Raw genomic sequence first — 24,816 nt, 5'->3', positions numbered from 1 at the left:
ATTGTATAATTAACTATGAATAACATCTGTATCGAAAAAAAAGTTCTTTTTTTTGTCATAAGAGAAAAAAGAAGATTTACAAGACAATAGATAATATCAGTAGAGCAAGAATATTAAAGTATTCAGGTAATATAAGTGATACCCACACTAGACGACAAGAGAATTCCAATAATGTTGTAAGATAGAGAAAGTAGTAGAAGACAAGTTATCGATAAGAATGAACGAAATTTTTAGGAATCTAGTTTTCAAACTAGAACTATCCAACAAAAAACAAAAAACAAAATAAATATTACGACAAATATAAATGAAAGTAACAAATAAAGAAGAATAAGAAGAAGAAAATTACAATTGTATTGAATGATTTAAGTAACGATTTCATAGAGTATAAAAAGGATCAATTTGGGAAGACAATAGGTGATGTATCGGTTAAGCAAGTGTATCAGCAAGAAAATTGCTTGACGACGAACAGACAGACAGACAGACAGACAGACAGCCAGGCAAGCAGCCGGCCGGCCGGCCGGCTTTAGCAGCAGCACCGGCACCAACAACGATAGCAAATGCAAAAGTAAAAGCAACAACAGGAACAACAACAGCAAAAGCAAAAGCAAAAGCAAGAGTAAGAGCAGCAGCCGGTTGCTCGAAGAACAGCGCGGCGCGTTCGAGAACGGTGAGGGTCCGTGGTGATCGTGCCGATTCGTCCTCCCATTGGCCGAGCGAGTTATACGCTACGAGAAGACTCTCTTTGTCCGTTTTTCGTCCGTTCGGTGGCTGCTCAGCTATGGTGGTGGCGGGCGGGTTCGTAGGAGAAACGACTTACGTTGCAGTCGGGGATCCCACAGTCCTCCAGAACCGGCAGACAGGCGGTGATAATCGTGCTCGTCCTCGCAACCCAACGACGACTTAGACAACGACTTAGACGATAACTTAGACGATTTTTAATTCAACAACTAATTTTACGCCCGGGACATTTTTAATTAATACGTGTTAATCAATTATTTCGAATGAACAGAAAATATCATTCGAAAAACAAAGATATATATTAGAAAGAAGAATATATTATTATTATTATTATTATTGAGTTAGCCTTTACGTGTGCGTAACAAGAGAGAAAGAAAGAGGAAAGAGGGAGGGAGAAAAAAAGAAAGAAAGAGAGAGGAGAGAGAGAGAGAGAGAGAGTAAGAGAACTGAGTGTCTTAGACCCCCACGTGGATGATGTCGATCGAGAATAGAGAAAACGATAAGGTGTTCGATACCCATCCCACCCCACCATTTTCGGAGCCTCTTCTCATTCGGTACGTACCTTGGGGGCTCATCCGTCTGATGGATAGAGTAGACAATCCCCCTACCCTTACTTATCTCTCAACCAACTTCACTGATCGACTTTCTAAAACAACAATTGCGTGAAATTGTTTAACTCTAAACTTCATCGATAATTAATAACACTTACTACTAGTCACGTATTCGCTATATTCTATCTTTCTTTCTTTCTTTCTTTCTTTCTCTATGTGGTCCTATTTGTTTATTCTTATCATCAATATTTAATAAGTAATTTTCGAAGGAAAGGAAATTACAAAAATGTAAAAATTATATGAGAGAGAGTGAGAGAGAGAGAGAAACAAAAAGTGACTGTAAGAGAAAAAATTTGGTTTTACGTTTGATCTGGTATTAAAAGTCGAAGGTTGTGATTCGATCGTCTGGAAGGAGAAAGGCCATTGTTAGATCAAAGATAAAGAAAAAAAGGAAAGCGATTGCCCTTCGTGGTATCGTCGGGAGTGCTCACCTTGAGAGCCTTGATCGTACAGACTAAGGAAAATAAAGAAAGAATGAAAGAATGAAAGAATGAAAGAAAGAATGAAAGAGAGAGAAATTATTGCTCGCATATGAATACAATGAAGGTAAGGCCGGTCTCCTTCTTCTTTATTCTTAAAACAATTTGCCACCCGTTAGATAGCCGACGTTCTCCCGCGGATCTCGACTTCCTGCGACGACCTTCGGCATTGACTCGTATCATTCGAACATCGTCGCGAAGAAACTCGTTGTCTGTCGTCCATGACTCTTCGTGTCGGTAATTTTGATTTTTCTTTTTTTTTTCGCCCACCATTTGACGAGGAAACCAAAAAAGAAAGAGAAAAAAGTAGATCGAAATTCGGCGGGAGAAAGAATTGTTTGTTTTTTTTTTAAATATTCCTACCACACTTGTTGCATACATTTTGTTCTCTCGGCTTAATTTTTCTGTTCTTTTCCTGTTTTTTTTTTTTCTTTTGGCAAAAATAAATGGAAAACGCGAAAGGATTATTTGATCGTTCGTTAAACAAATAATGGTACGTTTGCAGAAAACATATATTTGTAATCGTATGGGTGTCTATATGTACGTAGGGTCGTAGAAGGGAACGTTTTAGTCTCTTCTTGGTGCGTTTTAGTCGGGGACGTTTGCTGTACATGTCCTGTACGAACACGGCGTATGCCTCACGCGCGGACAACGCTTCGGTCAAGGTCACAGTCTGCACGTTTAACGTTCTTTTTGCACGTTCTCTTTCCATGCCTTCTACAGGGTGTCCTGAAAAAGATCATTAATCATACGAAAGTCTTTGAACATCGCATCATCTCGATCTTTCGAAAGAATTTATCCTCTACCCCACCTTTTTCTCTATTTATTTTCATATTCATTTACGTTATATTAATAATAATTCATATTGTTTAATTATTATTTTTTTTTCTTAGATTAAGTTATTTTATAATTGTCTATAGAGAATATTTCGATAGGATATATGTAATTCTTCCATACTTTTTTTTTTCTATTTTTCTTTTATGTAGACCTCACACGTACTGCGTCGAGAATTGGTAACTCTACCACCGTTGGCGAATTGTGACTGTCAATGGGGTAAGAGTTTCCGTCCCTCGGCGTTTAAAATATTTATATGTGGTGGTTATTTAATCGTGAAAACTATCGAAGAAAACTACGCTCATTTTTGGTAGTATATATTATCATTTTTATATATATACGAATATACTCGATCCTTCGAAAGGTGTGTAAGTATTTTGGTGAGTAACATTTGTCTCTCTGTGTACATTCAACGAAATCTTTAATACTTTATAGATAATTACTAATTCAATTTTTTTATTCGATTAAAATATCCTTTTTATAAATTCGCAAGTATTTTTTAAAACTAAAATAAATCGCGAACAAACTTCGCATATTATTAAATGTTTATTTAATTTTTATCGGTTTCGTATGTGATAAATGAAAAAAGAAAAATGGACGATCGGACAGCTCCCGCCATCTATCAAAATTCGCTTGAACTGTTATGAATTTTTGGTTGAACTTAGTCGGTAAGTAGGGTACTCGCGCGACCTACTTTACCATCGAATCTCGGTCGATAAATTAAACCATGGGATCTGTTTTATCAAAACTAGCAAAGTGCAAGATGCCTTTATTAGTTGTAGAACGAAACGTTAAAATAGATTTGATCGTGCGTCGCTTCAAACGTAATCTCGCCTCAGTTTCTTATTGCCTTGATGTTGGTCTGTTATTGTTAACGTTTTACTGTGTTCATATCGTATCGTTGTTAGTTTTTTACATTAATAAGTCATGTCTCAGGTTTCGTTAATATATCTGTTCCTATTATTTTCAATAATTTCTATGAATCTCGCTGGACCTATTAAGAGGACGGTATGTAACATTTCAAAGATTTTATTTCTCTCCTAACGAAGTTTTATATATGTGTACGAAATTATGAAGCTACTTTGGAACCTGATTTGGGTAGCGTTGGTCGCTTAGCATTCTTAGAAACTTGATCACGGAAGCAAAGGTTGTTCTCATATGATTCATTGCGACTTTGACCCCCTGTTATTATTTCTAATATTTTTCATTAGATGATTTATTTTTTGTTTCTTTTAATTTCCATTGTTCGAATTATTATTCTTAAAATTATGATATATCATAACCTTTACTCTTTCTTTTTTTGCTAACGTTTAATAATCGTTCGAGTTTGTTAATTGATATTATACACATGCTGTTGTATCTTTAACATTATAAATTACAATTGTTAATCTAATCTAAATTACGTCATTCAATTTAATTACCAACCAGCAGATAAGAAATTCGTCACCACAAATATGTTTATACAAATTATATTAATTCAAATTCAAATTAACATTATTGATCATTCTTATGCATATGCTTTTACTTTTTGATAATAAAAACGATACGTTCTTTGTTAAGAAATTCGAAAGGCCGCGTTTTATTCTGCTCGCCATTTTCTATTGGTCCTTAAAGTACATTTATCCCCTCTCTTTGATTTATTTATCGATGTGTACGTTCGTAATTAGTTTTACATCGTATTTCATATTTCGTATGACGCGCGTATAAGTTCAATAATAATTGATATGTAATAATATGTATAATTGTTTATTTTTATAAAACAGCTGCGGTAAAAAGACAATACGTGTTTCATAAGAATTACGAAATGCGCCATTTGTTCATTGACGTTGTTGAAGGTCTTCTTCTCGCGATCGATATTATTTTTTTTTTAATACATATCTACACTTTGCAACAATTTATTGTAATGAAATGTTCGTGACCAAGGATTTAATAATCACGTGGATTCATTATTTGCTATATTTAAAACGAATGAATGAAAATCTTTCTAAAAAAATGTTTGAATTCTTGTCGATCTCTCTATTGTTTAAACATGGAAATATAAATTCTGTTTAAATTCAAGAAAACTTATGAACGATCGATAAAATTGTTATAATTTAAGCTCATTGTTCTCAGTTACATTACGAGGAAAAATGCAACAATACAAATTGGACCACGATGTATTTGAGAGCAGACGGATTAAACAATACTCTACATTATATTTGGGATTTTGGCGGTAAACCATCGATATTAATGGCGCTTACGTCACTTCCTACGACATTGAATATCACTTGCGAAGATTTTGCATTGAAAAAAAATCATTCCATTGTATTTTCGGATAATCCAATTTACACGATCGGTATAGTGATAAATAAGGTTGGTATTTTATCCTTCACTTATATTCACATTCATTTATTTTTCAATATTTATTTCTTGTAACAAAATAATTAGAGAAATTCATTATTAATATATTTTCCATTTGTTTTATTTTACAGATAATCGAATTCAATGACGTTAATAATACGGCGGTGATCAATTATGCCAATACAAAGAATATAAACGTATTAAAATCAGAATCATTTGTTTGGTCTCGCAAATCATTTACGATGAACGGTGATTCCTTCGGTTTAAACATGGAAGCTAATTTTTACAATGATACAACTACGAATATCACCAGACGCGGGAGTATAAAAGCATCGGTAAATAATATTTTGATATTTCTAAAATAATAATTCGTTTTCGATAAGTAATTACGTTAATTGCAATGGCAAATAAAATGTGGATTTTGTATCGTATTCGTTTATCAAATGGATGGATAAACAATATAACGATTTATTTGTATTTATAATTTTTCTTTCTTTCAGTTAAAAGGATATTACTTCTTGGAACACACGGATTCAATTCCTCACATGTTGCACACAGAAAATTCCATGCTGGTTGATTTAATTCTCGACAAAATAGAAACAAACGAAACTTTTAGCAGTAGCAGATTCGCCATTGAATTGATGATCGTTGATGGTGGTAATCCTGATAAACTGATGATCATTGATCCTAAAAAGAATCTCGATGACGAACATACACCGGGTATATTCGAGGTAACCAATTAGATATATTCAAAACTAATTCTATTTGCAATTGGATATATACAACACAATTGATTTGATTTATATTTTGACTTGATAGGTGGTAGAAGTGAGAACACCTGGATTCAATAGAAGTAACGAAACGCAACAGAATTGTGCATATTTGCAATGGAGACCAGTTTCTTATTTATCTACATCACGAAGTATAAGTAGTTCGACAGAAATTGTACAATATCCACCATTTAAAGTAAACGATCGTGTTGCTGCTATTAAGAATTCTATGCTTTATGGTTATTACGGTCAGGATGTTAAAGATGTTTTGGTGCAAACAATCTTGATCTCATTTGGATCAAAGGATGATGGATTTTATAAGAGTACCAATTACACGACCTGGTAAGATTATACACACGAAATTTGTACAAATTAATAGATTTATTAAAAAAGAAAAAGAAAAAGAAAAAAACATTGAAGTTAATAATTGTTATCGTTGTAGGACATTCATCATTGGATATGGGACACCACCGGACGAGCAGTTATCCTATTTAGTAATCCTAATCATTTCGATCGGACTCGGTCTTCCTGTTGTCATTATGTTCCTAGCTGCATTGTATGCGTATATTCGTAACATGTCCAAGCGACACACTGACACTTATTTAAATCGATGAGAGCAAATAATAAGGTCAGCCCGAAATCAGGCCATCTAGACTAAACATGACGGATGTACATATAGATACAACAGACATATCATGTGCATTTATGTATATGTATATATATATGTATATATATATATTTTCTATGTACTTATTTTATATAACTATACATATATAATATATATGTATATGTATATAGAAATATATATATATATATATGTATATATATATGTATATATATATATGTATATATAGTTATAAGAATTTCTAACTGTACCACCGATGAGAACAACCGAAGCCGAGATATTCTCTCTGCAATTATGCACACAAGCACACGAACAAACAACAAGTTTATATGGATATTTTTACACGAACGCGTAGTTGCACGGCCGAGTGACGAGAGAAAGAGTAAGAGAGAGAGAGAGAGAGAAAGGCATCGATTAAATGTTAGGAGACTTTTACCCGTCCCTTTTATAATAATGTTCCACGCACACACATGGGACAAATATGATTTTCTTTTCCCCATTTTATTACAAAATTTGTTTGATTATCATAAGCTGATTTTATACAAAATAAAAAAAAGTACAAAAAAAAAAACAAAACAAAATACATTTATTCGATTAAAAAAATATATGTTATACAAATGACGTATGAGAGATAAAGTTTTATTAATCGCGAGGGGTGAATCTTTCGAAATGAAATTTCGTACGAAATTTTGTTGTTTCGTTGCAACACTCGATGCGAAAATAAAATAAAATAAAAGAAAAGAAAAAGAAAAATATATGAATGAAAATAAAAGTTGTTATTATTAATGTATATGAATCGTCCTTATTCTTTCGTTGAAAAATTTAGGATACGTAATGGCACAAAACTATCGATTGGTCACGAAAGATGTCGCACAGGAGGAGAATAAGAAGGAATAATAAAATATGGTGAAGTTAGAGAAGATCCCTAGGAGTATCGCGTTGAAGTGTCTTCTTCTTCTTCTTTGAATCATACATATGATATCTTGGTGACATGAGTGGAGGTTGTTGGCGGACGAGCTTACTAACACGTCCGGGGTATGGTAGGAGGACGGTATGAAAATCCTTGCCGAATGTTTTCAGGTAAAGGTAGTAAGAGTGGCGCGGTGTGGTACCGTGTTTCTCGATGCCACCGGCTTCGTGGAAGGGGTGGGTGGGTGGTGGGTGAGGTGAGGAGAGGTGAGGTGAAGTGAGGATTGTCGTTTGGTGGGGTACACATTCATTGATCCGTCGTATTACGGAAGTGAACAGCTCGAGAGCTTACGTATCCTGAAGGGTGAAAAAGGAAGAAAGAGAGAGGGAGAGGGAGAGGGGGAAAGATAGAGAGAGGGAAAATCACAAACATGGTGGTATAGTAAAAAAGAAGGAGAGGGGTAGGTTTTGAGCATGATCAATCAATTAATGATTTTATCTAATCGACTGATTTGAAAAAAAAAAAAAGAAAAAAAAAAAGAACCTAACTCTTTCAATATATTCTTGCGTTAATACAAATTATAATAAAGACACATTATCAAATAGGATCGATCATTTACATAACGCGTAGGGGCTGGTCAGCAGTTGCTGACGCACACCACCGGTTGGTTCATTGAAGTTCTCCATTGAGGAGGTATCGATGCGCCCTTTCCTTCGATTACTTGTTTCATCGGTTAACAACAAATAGAATAAATTTGGTGATAAGTCCGAATTGAAATAGAAAGAAGCAGAAGAAGAAGAAGAAGGAAACCTAGGCCACGAGGAATATTTGCTTGGTAAGATTGAAGGGAAAGTTGTGTATGCGTAATAGCATTAAGTGTGAATGCGTATGAGAGAAAGAGAAAGAGAGAGAGAGATAAGGGTAAAAGCTTTTGAGGATTTGGAAAAGCTCGAACAGCAGCAACAGCAGCAGCAGCAGCAGCAGATCTCAGCGCAGGTAGGCAGGCAGGCAGGCAGGCAGGGAAGGGTAGGTGGTGGTAGTTGTCGAGTTTGAAGAAGGGGGTTGTTGCGAACGGTGCGGCTATAAAAGGGTGGAATTGGAAGGGAGTAAGAGGGGTAGCGACCACGAGAAACTAGTTCTCGTGGTATCCGCTGCGCGAGTTTGGCGCGTGGCGATGCAGTAACGTCCGCGTCGCTGGTTTCGTCTGTGCCGCGACAGTCCTCCCGGAACGAGCTTTTCGTCGTCGCGAAAACAAGTGGTGTGGAGAGAGAGAGAGAGAGAGTGAGAGAGAGAGAGGGGGGTGATAGGAAGATCAAAAAGAGAGAGAGAAAGAGAAAGAGAGAGGTGTGAGAGAAGAAACGAACGATTGAACATAGAAAAGGGAAGAAGAAGAAGAACGAACGAACAAACAAGGATAACCAGCAGCGACGAACGTTTTTGTATTTGTGTTAAATTACGGGGAGGAGCTGGTCGAGGAGGAGGAGGAGAAGGAGGAGGAGGAGGAGGAAGAATAATACAAGATTAACGTAGAAACAAAAAAGAAGAGAGAGAGAAATATAAAAAAAAGAAAGAATTAGTTAAGATAGATAGATAAGGGTGGGAGGGTGCGAGAAGGAGAGGGTTGATAGAGGTAGCGCGCGCGCGCGCGCCCGTGTATGTGCCGGATAGAATCAAATAGAAGGAGGCGGGGGTGCAAGAGGAAGGAAAAGGAGTCAAAGGGAGAGCAGCAGCAGCAGCAGCATCGGTGCGTCCTCGTCGTCGTCGTCGTTTATGAAGGAAACTTCGGTCTAGAGAAAATAAAAAGTGTATCGGAGAAGGGTGCGAGTGGTGGAGGGGGAGAAGGCGGCGAAGGCGGCGGCGGCGGTGGAGGAGGCGGAGGAGGAAGTGGTGGAAGAGGTGGAGGTGGAACAAGTGGAGGAGAGAAGGAGAGGAGGTGGAGGAGAAGGAGGAGGAGGTCCGACGGAGGAGACGGTCTGACGTAGGGCAGTGCGGCTAGAGCGGGCGAACCGCGCGTCCTACCCTTCGCTCCCACCACCCTTCGCCCTTGTCGTCCTCGGTGCGATCCTCGTTGCGATCCTCGTTGCGATCCTCGTTGCGATCCTCGTCGCGATCCTCGTCGCGATCCTCGGTGCGATCCTCGTCGGCGCGGCCACCAGCAGCGGCATCATTAACACAATCACTACCACCACCACCACCACCACCAATAGCAGCAGCAGCAACAGCAGCAGTACCACCACCACTATTATCACTAATACTACGAATCTCCATCACCTACACATCACCGCCATCACCACCACCACCACCACCATCACAGCAGCAGCAGCAACGTCTTCGTCATAAGCACGTAATCGTCGTCGACCCTACTACTACTACTACAAAGGAACTTATTATTTTGTCACATCGGCACCACTACCACCACAACGTCCTGCTGCCATCGTCGTCGTCGTCCAACCGTCGTCGTCCTCGACGACGACGTCGAGGCTAGCGGGCCTCTTCTTCTATCATTTTCTTTTCGTCCTCGAAATCAAAGAAAGAAATAAAGAAAAAGGGACCACCATCACCACTACTATTACCAGCAGCAGCAGCACTACTACTACTACTACTATTACCAGCAGTACCACCACCACTATCGCGCGCAGCAACGCGCGATCAATTCCGGCTGGTTGGTTGGGACGCTCGCGCGCGCCCGTTTATTACGGTATTATCGCGAAACAACGGTTAAATTAATCAAAAATGACGACGGCGTGGCTCCTGCCAAAGTGTTACCGATAACGGCAGGCCGAATGATGTTGTCGCAGAGCAAGTTTTACGCACTGTTCATTCATTACACGTTCGTGTAGCGCAACACGGGGCGGGTCCTTCTTGCCGCTGTCCTGAACACAGAGGAAAAAGAACGGAGCTCTTGAAGGAATTGGAAGAGGAGGAAGAGGAGGATTTGTTGGAAAAGAAGAAGAAGAAGAAGAAGAAGAAAAAGAAGAGGAAGAAGAGGAAGAGGAGGTGCAAGTAGGAGTACAAGAGTGTGCTTGGGGGAGGAAACAGAGGAAGACAGTGTAACCCTAAAGCCAAAGTCGGTACGTAAAGAGAAATGCATTTACAAAAATTGCATTTTAAATGCGAAATATAATATATATATATATAAAGTGGGGAAGGAATATTGAAAGAAGAGATTGAGGTGATAGGAAATTATTAGAAAGAGAACTTAGTTAGGAAGTTTACAGTGTGTCAGTGAGAATTTATAAGAGATAGAAAGAAAAAGGTTTTTAGTGCATCGTCGTAATTTGGTTCTGTGCTTTAACTATATCGCATTTATTTTTCTCTGCCAGAGGAAACGAGAGCAAGAAAAAGAAGAGAGAAAAAGATAAAGAAAAAGAGAGAGAGTATAGGGGTATATATGAAAGAATAAAAAAAAGGGAACGCACGATATCCGCAGTGTGCATATTTATATTTGTCCACGTTGTGCGTGTACGTGCATATCTATTTCTTTTCTCTCTCTCTTTCTCTCTCTCATGACATACATACATACATAGATATATATATATATACTCGTACGTATATATTATAATTTTCGATAAAAAAAAAGAAAGAAGGGATGAAAAAAAAGGGCTAATAATCTTCCGATCGTAAGTGTGCCATTTAAATGTCTCTCTCTCTCTCTCTCTCTCTCTCTATCTATCTATCTAATGTTAGTTAGAAATCTTGTATATTTGTCTATTGGATGCGTGTAAATCCCATCTGCATGCAAACCCCTCAGTCATTGATTCTACCACTTGAAGTAGTAGCGTCCAAGTGTGGTCAGACTCAGTAAGGGGAAGTAGTCAAGCCGCGTGGTGTAGGGCGGCGCGGCTGTTCTCCTTGCGACAGTGGCGACATTATGCCACTCTATACTACTTTTAAGTAACACGGTGGCAACCTTCTTCTTCTTCTACTACTTCTTCGTGTTACTACGGTCACACATATTTCTCTGGTTTTTTTAGCTTTGTGTTTCTCGTGCAAAAATAGGTGTGTTTAAATAATGAAATGAAATAAAAGAAAAACAGACGAACATTTGGAAAGGAAAAACCGAGAGAAAGAGATGGAAAAGGGTTCTATGAAAAAAGCATGACTCTTCGAAGAAGAGCACGCCTGTTTGAGAAACACAAGAGAGAAAGAAAGAGAGAAGTGGAAAAAAGAAAGTCATCTTTTTATTCGAGTAGAACCCGCGCGATCGAATCGCATGAGGCGCCACTCGCGTAAAAGAGACACTGCGATATATCGATCGACTTTAATGTTGAAGCTTACCAGATCGAACAAACATTAGTTTCTTTTTTTTTAATATTTTTCTTCTTCTATACAATCGTAGCACGAAAATGTTTATTTTCATTTCCCGATATACTTTTTAGTATTCATTTAATTTATTTTTCTCCCTCTCTCTCTCTGTCTTTCTTTCTTTTTATGAAAATAAAAAAATGACTTCCCAAGCGAATATTATACGCGCAAGTTGCGTGCTCGTTTCTCGCTCTCGGTGACCTTCCTTCGCGCGAAAATTGCACGATCGATACGGACCGTGCACGATTTGCTTGAACGTCTAACGACGACGATATCGATCACCCACCTCTCTCTCTCTTTCTCTCTCTCTCTCTTTCTCTCTCTTTATTTCTCTTCACATTTCTCTCTATCTTTTTCTCTCTCTTTCCAACAGACTACGACGAAGTCCAGACCGTTCTCGAGGATCTTTTTTTTCTTCTTTCTCTAAGGGTTTTCCGTATAACTCTGAAAACACAATTCTCGGACACGTTTCAATCGGAATATTCGATTATTTATTCTCTCTCTTTCTCTTATCTTTTTATTTAAGGATTATTTTCAGATAATATATTATATAGGAAGGACACGCGTTTTTTTTAAATGCGACCGAGTTACCGATTCGACGAGCTTGTTTTGGAAAGTTTCCAAGAGAATAAGAGGCGTGATACCATAACGTGTGCCTGTCTCTTTCTCTCCCCTTCTCTCCCATCCTCTCTCTTTCTCTTTCTATTTCTTCTTTTTTTGCGAAAGTTCATCAATTTCATTGTCCACTCCTCCCTCCTCTTGACGGATAGAATCTATTGCATGTACTTAACAATATATACTCGTACGATTATTATCATATTTTTATAAACAATTATTTACCAACAATCATGGTAACATTGTGATTAAACATTTATTATCACATTGAAGATTTAATTTTTTGTTAGATACTTTTTTGTTTTTAAGTAGAACGTGTGTGCATGTCGATGTCGCATTGGAGCCGTGCGTTTAATGGTCGACCTATACTACTTAAAAATTCCCTTTTGTTATACTCGTTATATTTCTCTTACGTGAAATAACGATAGACATGCATAGATAATTTATTTTTTAAGGGGAGAGTCGTTCGTGTATTATTGAAATCAGGTTTAAGTAAAAATCAATTTTATATTATACACATACTATGTATTAGTCTCTTTCTGCATGCGTTTATGTATATACGTGTGTCTCTCTCTTTCTTTACGGTGACTATTTTTTATTCGCAGAAGTTAGTAAATTTATCCTCTTTGGTAAATAAATGATCGTTTGTTCGCACGTAATGTCAAAGGTCGCGAGGACCGATTTACGCCAGTCCTGGTTGTCCTGAAGAAACTCTCGCACGAACATCATCCTCCCTTTAACTATGACGTACGAACGTATCTTCCAATTCATTCTTTTTATCCACACGTTGATGTGAATATATTTATAGATCTTACGTGTATATATATATATAAATCAATTCAATGTCCATTGTGTTATAGTTTATTTTAATGATTTACAAAAATATATTAATATGAATGACGGGAATTATTGATACAAGTTGCATTCATTAATTTCGCATAATTTAATTTAATCGTCATAATATTAAATCGGGTTAAACGTTTGTCCATTTTTAATCATATATTTGTTTTATTCGTTTGCTCCTTGATTAAGTAGATAAGAAAAAAGAAAAAAAAGCTTACGGGGGATTTGACGTTGGCAGTGCAAAGGATTTGGCTCGTTGCCTGTGTTCCACTGACTCGAATATTCCTTTCCAATCTTCTTCTTCTTCTTCCTCCTCTTCCTTTTCCTCCTCTTTATCGTATTTTTTCTATTTAACACAACCTCGAAAATAATACACGTATATTATATTTTCTTTTTTGATTCTTCAATAATTATATAATTATTCTTGAATTATTATTATATATACCCTTTATAACAAAAACAATAATTAAAGGGAATCGATTTACATTATAGTTTCTATCTATCAATCACATTACATTTATAATCCCATACGATTAATGTACTACAACTTGTCAACCAATTTCATTTTCATTTTACTCGTCCCCTAATATTTTTTCCATTCCTTTTATTTCTCTCGTTACAATGATCAGAATTAATGGGGGTTTCTCGTGACAAAGGTTAGGAAACAAATAAGAAGGGTCTGGAAGTAAGAATTGTTTGTATGGTAGTTGGGTTGAGGGGTGGGTTTAAAGGGCCAACCATGAAAGGACAAAGTTATGGACGGATGGATGGACGGATGGATGGATGGACGATGGAATGAAGGAACAAACGAAGGGGAGCAACAGGTGTTATCCATGCTTGCTTTGGTACTGACTTTTGAGTACAAGTGTACCGGGACGAGTACTCATGTACTTTTCGAACGAATAAGAGAGAATTAACGCGATCGATTATTCACGTACGAAAAAGAACCACCCCCTCCCCTCCTTCCACCAAAAAGAATAGAATAGAAAAGAAAAGAAAAGAAAAAAGAACTTACGCGATTTCGACTATACACTTCAAACTAGGCTAATCTTCTCAATAAGTTTTTTTCCCCCTTTTACACACTCGAACAAATCTTAATTGTTTTCTGTTGTGTTGTTCTCTATCTCGATTTGCTTTTATTCATTTAATAATCGATCATCATAATATAACTAGATTTTCTTTTATTTATCGCTATTGTTTTTGTTACGTTTATATATGTATTGTTAAATAAATTTAATGCAAATTTTATCGGTGATTAGAGAGTTTACATATAAAGATCGATTAAAACAATTTCATATTGAAAATGAATATGATTATAAATTTACATATTATATATTTTTGCGTGTTAAATATATATTTTCATTATTTTTACAATCGAATTAAATATATATACACCATCGCGACGAGAATATATGTAAATATTTTATAATTATATTTAATATTTCTTTTCTCGTTTGTGTTTGTTTGTTTGACAATATAGATTTGGTTGCAACGATTGGTAGATTTCAGCAATGCGTCAAGTGGGGTGAGGTGGAGTGGATTGTGGTGGGGGAAGGGGCTAGATCGGTTTTAATTCGTGTTATGTCGGACACAACGAATATCATTGTTATAAACCACGAACCAGGGATTGTAAATAATCTCTTTTCCTATTTTCGGTAAAACGTTAAATGTTGCATATGCAACATTATAATCTCGTAAACGTTGAAATTCTAATCAGAATTATATCAGTGAAACCAGGCATGGATTATAATAGGATTGGAGGTCAGTTGGTTAGTTGGTTGGTTCGCTCAAAGAACACAGAAACATTAAGGGATGTTTTATAGAAATGACATAATATTCGTAATGTTTTTTTTATTTCTTTTTTATCATAGCTTTCTGAAATACTTATCATTCTCGTAAATATGTTATAATAATCCATAGAGAGAGAGAGAAAAAAAAAAAGTAAATTATATTGAATAAAAAAAAGCAAGGCATGAAAAAGGGGAAAAATATCGTACGATTCGTCACGAATAACGTTGTCTAAGTAGTACAAGTCAATTTCGTGTCGGACAATTAACAGTAACCACGATCAGAATGCATTACCACTTCCTCTCCCCACCCCCTCTCTTCACTATCATTCTTTCTCTCTTTCTTTCTTTATAATATACAATATATATATATATATATATATATATATATATATATATTAGATCGATCAAAAGTATTTCACGTGTCACATGAATTAATATTACCTATGAACAAATTCTTTCTATTATTTCATCCCTTACATATATAACTTACATTAATTTTTCTCTCCCCCCCCCTTTCTCTCTCTCTCTCAATCTTTCAGTTTAAAAGAAAAAGGGATATACTTTTGACAAAAAAAAAACATAATCGATCAACGACAAGATGATACATATTTTTTCAACATGAGGGACCCTTTCCAACCCTTTTCCCTTCTCTACCCTTTCCCTTCCTTCGTCATTGAAAATTCTCGATAAGAGAGATTAGACGTAACGTCGAGACATATGAATAGTAATGGTGGTTTGTAGTAGTAATGGTGGTGGTGGTGGGTGGTAGTAGTAGTAGTGATGGTTTTACTTGTACAACGATGAAAGAGGAAGAGTAGAAGTAAGGGGGTGGAAGAAAGTAGGAGGAGGGGGGACGGTAGCGTCAGTGGTTCGTCGTCATGGCAACGTTTTTCCGCAACGTACCCGGCCTGATTCGTGACGTCATGCGACGTCGGCGTCGGCGTCGAGCCGCCGCCGCGCCATATCATTCGAGAAAGAAAGAGAGAGAGAGAGAGAGAGAGAGAGAAGATGAGGGGAAAGGGGATAGATTTTCTTCACCGGTGGTTTCCAGTGGAGCCACCGTCCGTTCTGCTTTCCATCCATTCCAAGATGGCGGTCACAGGTCACTGGGGAATACCCCCTTCCATCCCCCTCCTCCTCATCATCCCCCATATTATTAATCCTAATGCCAAACTCTTTTCGATAGTTTTGTCTAACTAAATTTTATTAAACCCTTAAAAAAAAGAGTAACACGTTATTTTTTCTATATTGAACAATATTTTTGTTAGATATAATATATTTAAGATAAAATAAACAAATAAATAATTAATTTAGAATCTTTACCTTTGGAATATCGTTGTTAATTTTGATGAGAGTTTTGTAATTATGTGACTCTTTTTTTTTTTATATGAAACTTCTTCGAGTTTTTTTTACATCAAATTATTCTCTTGAAATTTATCGTGATTTTATACATATCTATATATATATGTATGTATATCTATGCATGCTGGTATGTATATATACATATGTGTATGTGTGTGTCTTTACGGTTTATCGATCGCGTCTACAATTGAAACTGGCAAACGTACTTAAAAGCATTTCTCTATAAAATATTTTCTAAAGACATTTATAGAGTACTATATAAGTATATACATATATATTTATTTATATCTATATATATATATATATATATATATATATGATCTGTGTATGTATACACGTATGTCTACATGTTTGTACAATGATAGGAAATTATTTTCGATGCGTAATCTTTTTTCTTCCCATTTTCATTGTTCACAACATCTGATGCGTACAGAAATTCGTTAAATCATTTTCCATCAAAGTATTCGAACTTATTTAAAGTTACCTACATATGTGAAAAGGTATATATATATATATATATTTAAGCTATGTTATACTTATATACCTATTCGATCGTAAACGCGTGGCTCGCTAGTTTGCTACCTCAAGCGACCTCCTTTTTCCGTCGCAACGTATTATACGTGTGTGTGTATGTGTGTGTGTGTGCATAGACACGTATATGTATATATGCACACACGCCCGCACATTCTCGATTTTCTTATTACTTTTTTCTCCCCATTTTTATTTTTCTTTTTTCTATTATATTTTCTTTCTTCTATATACGAAAGAGAGTTTCATCTCTCATCCTCTTCGAGATAGTCGAATAAAAATGAAGAAAAAAAAATACAGGATAAAGAAACAAGGATTGAAATTTTGTAATTCCCTCGGGGATAAAGATCAGTCTTAAATTAGTTGCATTTGTTATTTCTTTTTTGTAATTTTCTACTTAAAAAATGTATTATATTCAATATTAAAATTAATTTACGTGTGTATATAACACGTAACGCGATCCGATTAAAATATCGAAATAACAAAGAATGATTTTTACATTTCGAACAAAATTGTTTTAATATAATATTATTATTCAAATATTCTTTGTATAATATAACATAAGTGATGTTGCTATTTTTATTTACTTCAAAGTTTATTATTATATTATTTAACGAGTAGTAGGTCTCTCGTAATTTCATTCGTAATTCTACATTATCATAAAGAAATATAAAATAAAAAATAAAAAAGTACGAGAGGGTGCAAAGTGAGAAAAAAAAAAAAAAGAAAGAAAGAAAGAAAGATACGGATGAAAAAAAAAAATAAATAGGCGTAAAACGAATAAGGAGAAACACTTTTTGGAAATATTTTTACAAGCAACGACTACGACTTAAAAACAAAGACGATGGGTCCCTGGGCGAAAGGGTACTCGTGCCGTGGTTCTTCCCTTAGCTAGGAGTATGTCACTCTAATTGGATTAGTAATCAAATTAAAAGGCGTCCAGAGTTGTGGACAGGAGAGGGAGAGGAAAAGGAAGAGGAAGAGGAAGAGGAAGAGGAAGAGGAAGAGGAAGACGCGATGAGAAGGCTGCTGCTGTTGCTGTATTAGTAATAATAATACTAGTAGTAGTAATAAAAGTAGTAATATGAAGAAAACAGGGGGTAGTAAAAAGGGTGAAGTTGAAGATGAAAGATGTATGTGTTTGACAGTAAATAGTAGTAGTATAATTCGTAACCAATCGTGTGTTTTCGTTTTATATTGAATAGAAAAACCTTTTCCTATTGTTTCATCTATTTTTTTTAAGTTTTCATTTTTTTTCTACGGTGTTGCATAGAAGGGGAACGTTTAAGGGTAGGTTCAGGGGTAAGTTGAGGGTAGTATTCGTGTCGTTGTGGGATTTTCTTTGGCGCCGGGACGCCGCCATCGTCACCAACAACGACTACAACGACGACTACGACGACGACGATGAGGATGAGGACGAGGACGAGGACGAGGACGATGCCGATGCATAAACGTGTGACCGAGTTTCGTTCGGAATATGATCGACCGCGTGAAACTCGGTCAAAGACCACCGACACCTTACCTCGACTAGCTCGTGTTCGAGACTTACCACCATTACTTTCTTTCCATATTTATCTTTTTATTTTTCTATGGGTTAAAACAAGATATATATATATATATATGTATATGTATTTTAAATCGAAATTATTATGATCGAAATGATTACTTTTTCTTCTTCATCTTGACGACCTACTTTTCTGTAATTTTTTTTTTCTACAATTATTCATTATGACATTAACAAATAAAACGAATGGAAAAACATTGACTGAATTAACGTAGAATTTTAATTTGATAGTTTGTATGATCAATGTTCCATTTGAATTTAATTAATTTGAAAAAGAATTATTTTTTATATAAGTAATTTGTTTTTTTGTTTGTTTTCTATTCGAATGGTGTTGATGATAATCATATATCTTAAAATACATATATATATATATAATATAATGTTGGTTTTATTTTTTCTATTATTCTGTATATTGTTAGATTCATCGAAACGTTTAGATAGATAGGGGAATTGCAAAGGTGTGTTGACGATGCACCTGTAATAGATGGTTTACCCTCGTGGACAGTCGATTCTATGTTAATGCGGTTGTAGGTACCTGTTCGTCGTGCCCAAGTGGGTCGCCTGAATGCACAAGGTCGTCAAGTTTTTAATCTAGAACAACCCTTTCTTGCGCGTCGCGAATAACATAATTTTTTTCTTTATTTTTTTTTTCTTTTTTATTTCTTTTGTTTTACCAACGCAAACAACCCACCAAAAAAACACATTCAAAATACGCGATTAAAATATTATTATTGATAATACTACAATACACCACATGAAAATTAGTAAAAAAAAAAAATATAAGAAGATAAAATAGAAATGAAATATTTTATCTATGGGATTTCTTTTTTTTTGGTAATAAAAGTTAATTTCTTTTACGTGGTTCGTTCTTAAAAAATCATATCGAAGAGTATTTTTTTTATTTTTTTTTGTTATCAACTCCTATCGTGAAATAAGGAAGAAAGTTTATCAGAAAAGTGGATTATCCGATTAGCTACCTTTGCCATTAACATGAACGATCGAGATTCTACTGTATTGCTTGCTCGGTAAACATGGGAACGGTTCGTTCGTTCGTTCGTTTCATGCTACTTTTGCGAAAGTAGAAAAGTTTCCATGATTCTTGAATGGTATCGAGCGACACGGTAAAGAAGGCAATTATTTGTTCTACCGTTTGCATGACAAATCGAACGAAACACTTCTCTCTCTTGCCTTGATAATTAATCATGACGTTTTTTTTCTTCTTCTTCTTTTTTTTCGTTCCATTTCTCGCTAACGTGCACAATTTTTTATTCCATTTCACGCTTACCCCAACTTTTTTCTTTATTTTATTTTATTTTTTTTTATTTATATACCAAAAGAATTATAAACGTCAATGCAATAATTAAAGTTTCTCGTTTTCTTTTTCTATCAATTTATATTTGTAACACGACCATCGAAAAGAATAAGAAGAAGAAGACAAACAAAAAGTTAATTCAATTTATTTTGCGATTGCGAAAGATTAGAGTCGCAAATAAACGAGAAAATGCATAGGAATAATGAAAATTAAAACAATTGTTTCAGAGAGAGAGACAATCATTCAATTTAAATCGAATGGCAGGGGGAAGGGAGGTACAAAAATAATATAACAATTAAACGATACAAAGTAAGATACAAATTGGAATTTGTAAAGGAAGAAAAATTTCCTATCGAGTTAGAAAAAAAAAGAAGAAGTAGAAGAAGAAGAAAAATAAGATCAAAGTGAACCGCGTGGTTTTGAAAATAGTAAAAAAAATAATTGACGATTCGCGCGGGAGAAAGATGGCCGTTAGATGCGGACGTATCCGGGAGGAACGGGGTGTGTCAGCATTTTAACCCACTGTCCTCGTTTCTGTTGCAGATAAGGATCGACCGACACGAAGAGCAGACTATGTTATTTCGGATAACGGATTGATCGCACCCGTCGCTTCATTCACACGTGAGTATATACATTTGCAAAAAAAAAAAAAAGAGAAAAAAAAAAAAAAATAATTGGTAGGACAGAAAAAAAAAAAAAAATGAGGGAAAGAAAAAAAACACCAACACGTATCTATCGTCGTGTGCCGATAAAAATCGATCGAAATTATTTTTCTTACGTGTATATAAATATGCATACACACACACACACACGTATTTATCGTGTAAAAAATTGGTATTGGAAAATATCGAATTATTTCAATTTTATTTATACCAAGGGTCTGTTGTATATATTTTCTCTTTTTTTTTTTCTTCTTCTTTTTCTTTTTTAATGTTGAAATATATAAATGAAACGGTCGTTATGATGATCACGGCAGAAATATTCTCTTTAGCTTATCCCGACCGAATATTAATGAAAAAAGTTCGTTAGCGAGACTCACGAGACTGCAGTTTCTCTTTCTCTCTCTTTCTTTCTTTCCTTCTCTTTCTTTCTCTCTCAGTGGGTTTCGCGGGAAAATCAATGTTTCCAAGCACCGAACGTGTTTCGTTAACATCGCCATACGCTAACTTTCGCCATGCTATTTCGGCTTCGTTGTTATTCAAATTGATTTCGAGAAAGAAAAAAAAACAACAACAACGAGTTGACAATTTATTTGGATTTAAAAATCAACACACGAACAATCTAATCGATTCTAATTCCAAATTTCCAATCGAATTTAAGAAGCCAATGTTAGCCAATGCAAGTCTACTTTTTCAAATAGGAAAAACAAAAAAACATATACTTTATAATATAAAATATAAATATATAATATAAATATATTATACTATATAATATATAATATAAATATATATTATATATATTGTTTTTTTGGATCAAATTTAAATATCATAAATATTTCAAACCAATTTGTATTAGTAAAACATTAATATGTTCTTTAGTTTTATTTATCTGAATTTAACTGCATTACCTTTTGAATAATTCATATATCTATCTATCTATCTATATATACACATATATGTACGTGTATTTTGCTATATTTTATGTTAATGTATAGGTGAACGTCTTCGGAGAAAGATTAGACTCAAGAACTTCAAACTAACTTTTCGAGTAGAACTTTCGTAACATTGATAGTCACATGGCGTACAAATAATAAACACAATAATAGTTTCCCCATTGAATAATCCAAAATGAATAAATAAATAAATAAATGAAATAAATTAGTTGATTATAATATACAGGTCGGACATGAAAAATCTTGGTTCGCGTTGGACGGTCCCCGACATAGCACGCACTGCTGCAGCGCGTTCGTCATTTCTCGTGGCCATTTCGTCGGAACGAGATTCAGGTAGTATCAGCAGCAGTAGCAAAAGTAAAAGTAACAGTAACAGCAACATCAGCAGCAGCAGAAGCAGAAGCAGCAACGGTAACAGCAGTACCAGTAGCAGCAAAAGAAGAAGAAACGATATTTGCATTACCAACACTACCACCAACACCACCACCACTACCAGTAACAGTCACAGTAACAACAGTAACAACAAGAGTGGTAACGAGTTTCGTAAGAAAACAAGTAACAAGAAGTGCATCGATATTATCGTGAAAATAATTAAAGAGATTAGAGGGAAATTTCGCTGTAAGTGCGAGAATCCGATTGCCGATAAATTGCCGGCAGTCTTATTAAATTCAGTGCTGCAAAAAGGTGCGTTTTTATCCGTCCGATTAAACGTAACGGCGTCGTATAATCTTATCTACGGGACGAGGAGGTGTTCCGACGAATCGACGCTGAGGAATCACCGGCCCTGGAATCAAGACAATTGTCAGCAACAGAAGCAACAGCAACAACAACAACAAGAGCAGCAGCAGCAGCAGCAGCAGAAACAGCAGCAAAAGCAACAGCATCAATCGACTCTTTATTATTATTACTCTTCTCCTGCATTTGCGTGGGACGAGCACACACGACACTTCAGGAACTGTTAGCACCGATCAAAAGTGAGTAATCTAAATTGAACAGTATTTAAATAAACAATCACTGTCTCATCTATGCTTATTCAAATTTCTCTTTGTCACACATTACAATTAAAACAAAATAATTTTATTCTCTTATTTCGTTAATAATCCCCTTACAAGAAAATATTAATTATTATTAATAAAATTATAAATTTTCTAAATATTTTCTAATTATTATTTGAAGTATGATTTATATGCACATGATCATTTATTATTTAATTGTCAGCTATTAAATTTTAGAATTGTTTATGAATTGTCATAGTAATTATCTCGTTATTCGTTATTATTAATATTAATCTACCTGCAGGAAGGTGGCAGGAAGCTGTGCGTAGCCTAGACAATGTCCGAAGAGTCTGACTCTATAACAGAGGAAGAAAGAAGTTTGTTCCGTCCGTTCACGCGGGAGTCCCTGACAGCGATCGAGGCTCGCATCGCCGAGGAACATGCAAAGCAGAAGGAACTCGAGAAGAAGAGAGCGGAAGGAGAGGTAACACGATCATATCCCATAAAAAAAAATAAAAAAAAACACCATTCATTTATTCCTTTTTTTTCAGTATATATTATATAAATACTAGATTTCATATATTTGATTTTTTTTTCCTAATAATAAATTAGGAAATTAATTCAATCTCGATCTAGGTCTAGGATTCGCATAATCACATATATATACCCTTTCCCATAACCCATCTTTTTCAAACCCTTTACTTTCCCCCCTAAAGTTTATTCTGTGTCTGTCAATTTCATGCTATCTTTTTCTATTATTAATATATATCTATCGAATTTTCTCACACATGGGTTTTTACCCAATTTCGATTGACCATCGTTTACTTCCTATTTTTTTTTTTTTTTTTTTTTTTTTTTTTTGGAAGAAATATTTACGATCGACCAGGTTGAGAATGATCTGAGACAAATGAAAACAACGAGGTGTATAATTTTCTTTTTATTTTCTTCCCCCCGCTTTCATCATTTTCATTTGATTTCATTTGATCTCGAAATATAGAATTATTTTTCGTAATCAATAAAAATCAAATGGTTCATTTGTTCAAGTGTGTCCAGTGTTGTACTTTCATTGATAAACTCGAACCTAACTAGGAAAGGGGAGGTAGGCCCTTTGTAAAAATAAAAAAAAAGGATTCGACTATTTGCACGAGAATATTGTTTAATAATTTTTTCAAATAACCACCCTTCTACACGTACGAAAATTTTTATTTTATTTTATTTTATATTTTTACTTTTAACAATAACTCGTGTCCCATTTTTGTCGGATTGGACCAACAACAAGAACAACAACAAGAAGAAAAAAAACGTAGCAGTGCAATCGCGTTTTTCTTGTTTCTTTTTTTTTTTTTTTTTAATGTCTAAGTTGAATATTGAAAAAAAGATAAGTAAAAAAAAATAAAAGTTGCGCTAGTTACTCGTAACAAAGTAATAATATATCAACCCCCTGTATTATTCTCTTCCATTTTATTTATCCTCTGTGTATCTCTACAAAATTTGTTTCGCGTGTTAAAAAGCCTCGATGTTTTGCAATGCCGTTTTATCTGTGTCTGTATCAACGTACCGTTTATGACAATGTAAAAAAAATGAAAAAAAAAAAAAAAAAAAAAAAAAAAATTCATGGTAATGCTAGGTGTTGTCTCAATACGCATACGCTCTCTTTCTCTTTGCGAATTGTGACAAATTATTATTCATTGGTAATAAATATAAATCGTTCTCTTTTACAATGATACAAAAAAAAAAAAACAAAAAAAAGTAGATAAGATAAGGGAAAAGATAAAGGATGAAAAGTTTGCCCAGTTTATGCGAATAAATCAAATAGGAGAAAGAGAGTGTTTTTCAAAACTCGGTATAGGCTTCCCGATATTATATTACTACATATAATATAATATATAATAATATATATAATATAATTAATAATATATATATATTATATAATATTATTATTATTATAGAAATAGACGTGAACCTTTATTTATCGTTTCCCTTTTTTTAAAATTAATTCCCAAATTAATAATCCTAGCATTTTCGCCAATTTGTGCTTCGAGATCTTCGTATATTTGTTATCTTATGTTATAGACACGATCGATATTATGTATTATATATTATATATGACGTTGTATTATTCTCTCTCTCTCTCTCTTTCTATATATATATATATATATATTAACTGTTGTTGCCTTATATACATTTTCCCTGCTCTGTATTTCTCTCTGTATTTCTATCTCTCTCTTTATCTATCTATCTCTATCTTTCTATCTTTCTCTTATTCGTATTCCACTTTTAATCAATTTGTCAACGTAGAAAAGAAAAGAAAAGAAAAAAAAAAAAGCATTGCGATTGATTGAACAACAAAATTCTTTAACCCTTTAAACCTACCCTCCCCCCCCCGTCACCCCCCTCAATCTTTCTCTTCTTTTCGTATTTGATCGTATCCCTGTGTGTTGATTTCGATTTTATCATCGTAGATTAGAAAAAGAAAAAAAAAGGATTGCAGTCGATTGAAAACAAAAAATAATCTTTAAGTTAAATTCATTGAACGAAATCAATTTAATCCCCCCTTTAATCTGTCTCTCTCTCTCTCTCTCT

General features: G+C 34.8%; 2 protein-coding genes across 19 annotated transcripts in view; both read left to right on the top strand.

Moving 5' to 3' along the window:
- Positions 1-3,464: 3,464 nt before the first annotated feature.
- LOC106789145 (glycosylated lysosomal membrane protein B-like) lies at positions 3,465-6,405 on the top strand. The gene is made up of 6 exons (XM_014753107.1): positions 3,465-3,670; positions 4,775-5,014; positions 5,134-5,337; positions 5,503-5,733; positions 5,822-6,114; positions 6,215-6,405. Exons 1-6 carry the CDS (start codon positions 3,590-3,592, stop codon positions 6,384-6,386), a joined length of 1,221 nt encoding a protein of 406 aa, XP_014608593.1. The 5' UTR covers positions 3,465-3,589; the 3' UTR covers positions 6,387-6,405.
- Positions 6,406-8,403: 1,998 nt separating this feature from the next.
- LOC106789116 (sodium channel protein para) overlaps positions 8,404-24,816 on the top strand; it is a 58,397-nt gene continuing 41,984 nt past the window's right edge. For 9 of the 18 annotated variants that reach the window (XM_014753023.1, XM_014753018.1, XM_014753030.1 and 6 more), the window contains exons 1-4: positions 8,404-10,378; positions 20,170-20,247; positions 21,465-22,212; positions 22,538-22,717. In XM_014753023.1, coding sequence (XP_014608509.1) covers positions 22,571-22,717 — 147 coding nt within the window. In that variant the 5' untranslated portion in view covers positions 8,404-10,378; positions 20,170-20,247; positions 21,465-22,212; positions 22,538-22,570. The remainder of the gene's footprint in view (positions 10,379-20,169; positions 20,248-21,464; positions 22,213-22,537; positions 22,718-24,816) is intronic. The other 9 variants (XM_014753024.1, XM_014753028.1, XM_014753027.1 and 6 more) reach the window with 1 other exon arrangement.

This window comes from Polistes canadensis, unplaced genomic scaffold, assembly GCF_001313835.1.
Source record: "Polistes canadensis isolate GaletaPanama2010 unplaced genomic scaffold, ASM131383v1 scaffold_165, whole genome shotgun sequence".
Lineage (NCBI taxonomy): Eukaryota > Metazoa > Arthropoda > Insecta > Hymenoptera > Vespidae > Polistes > Polistes canadensis.
Note: the sequence above shows the minus strand (reverse complement) of the source record. Positions and strands in the feature narration are given on the sequence as shown.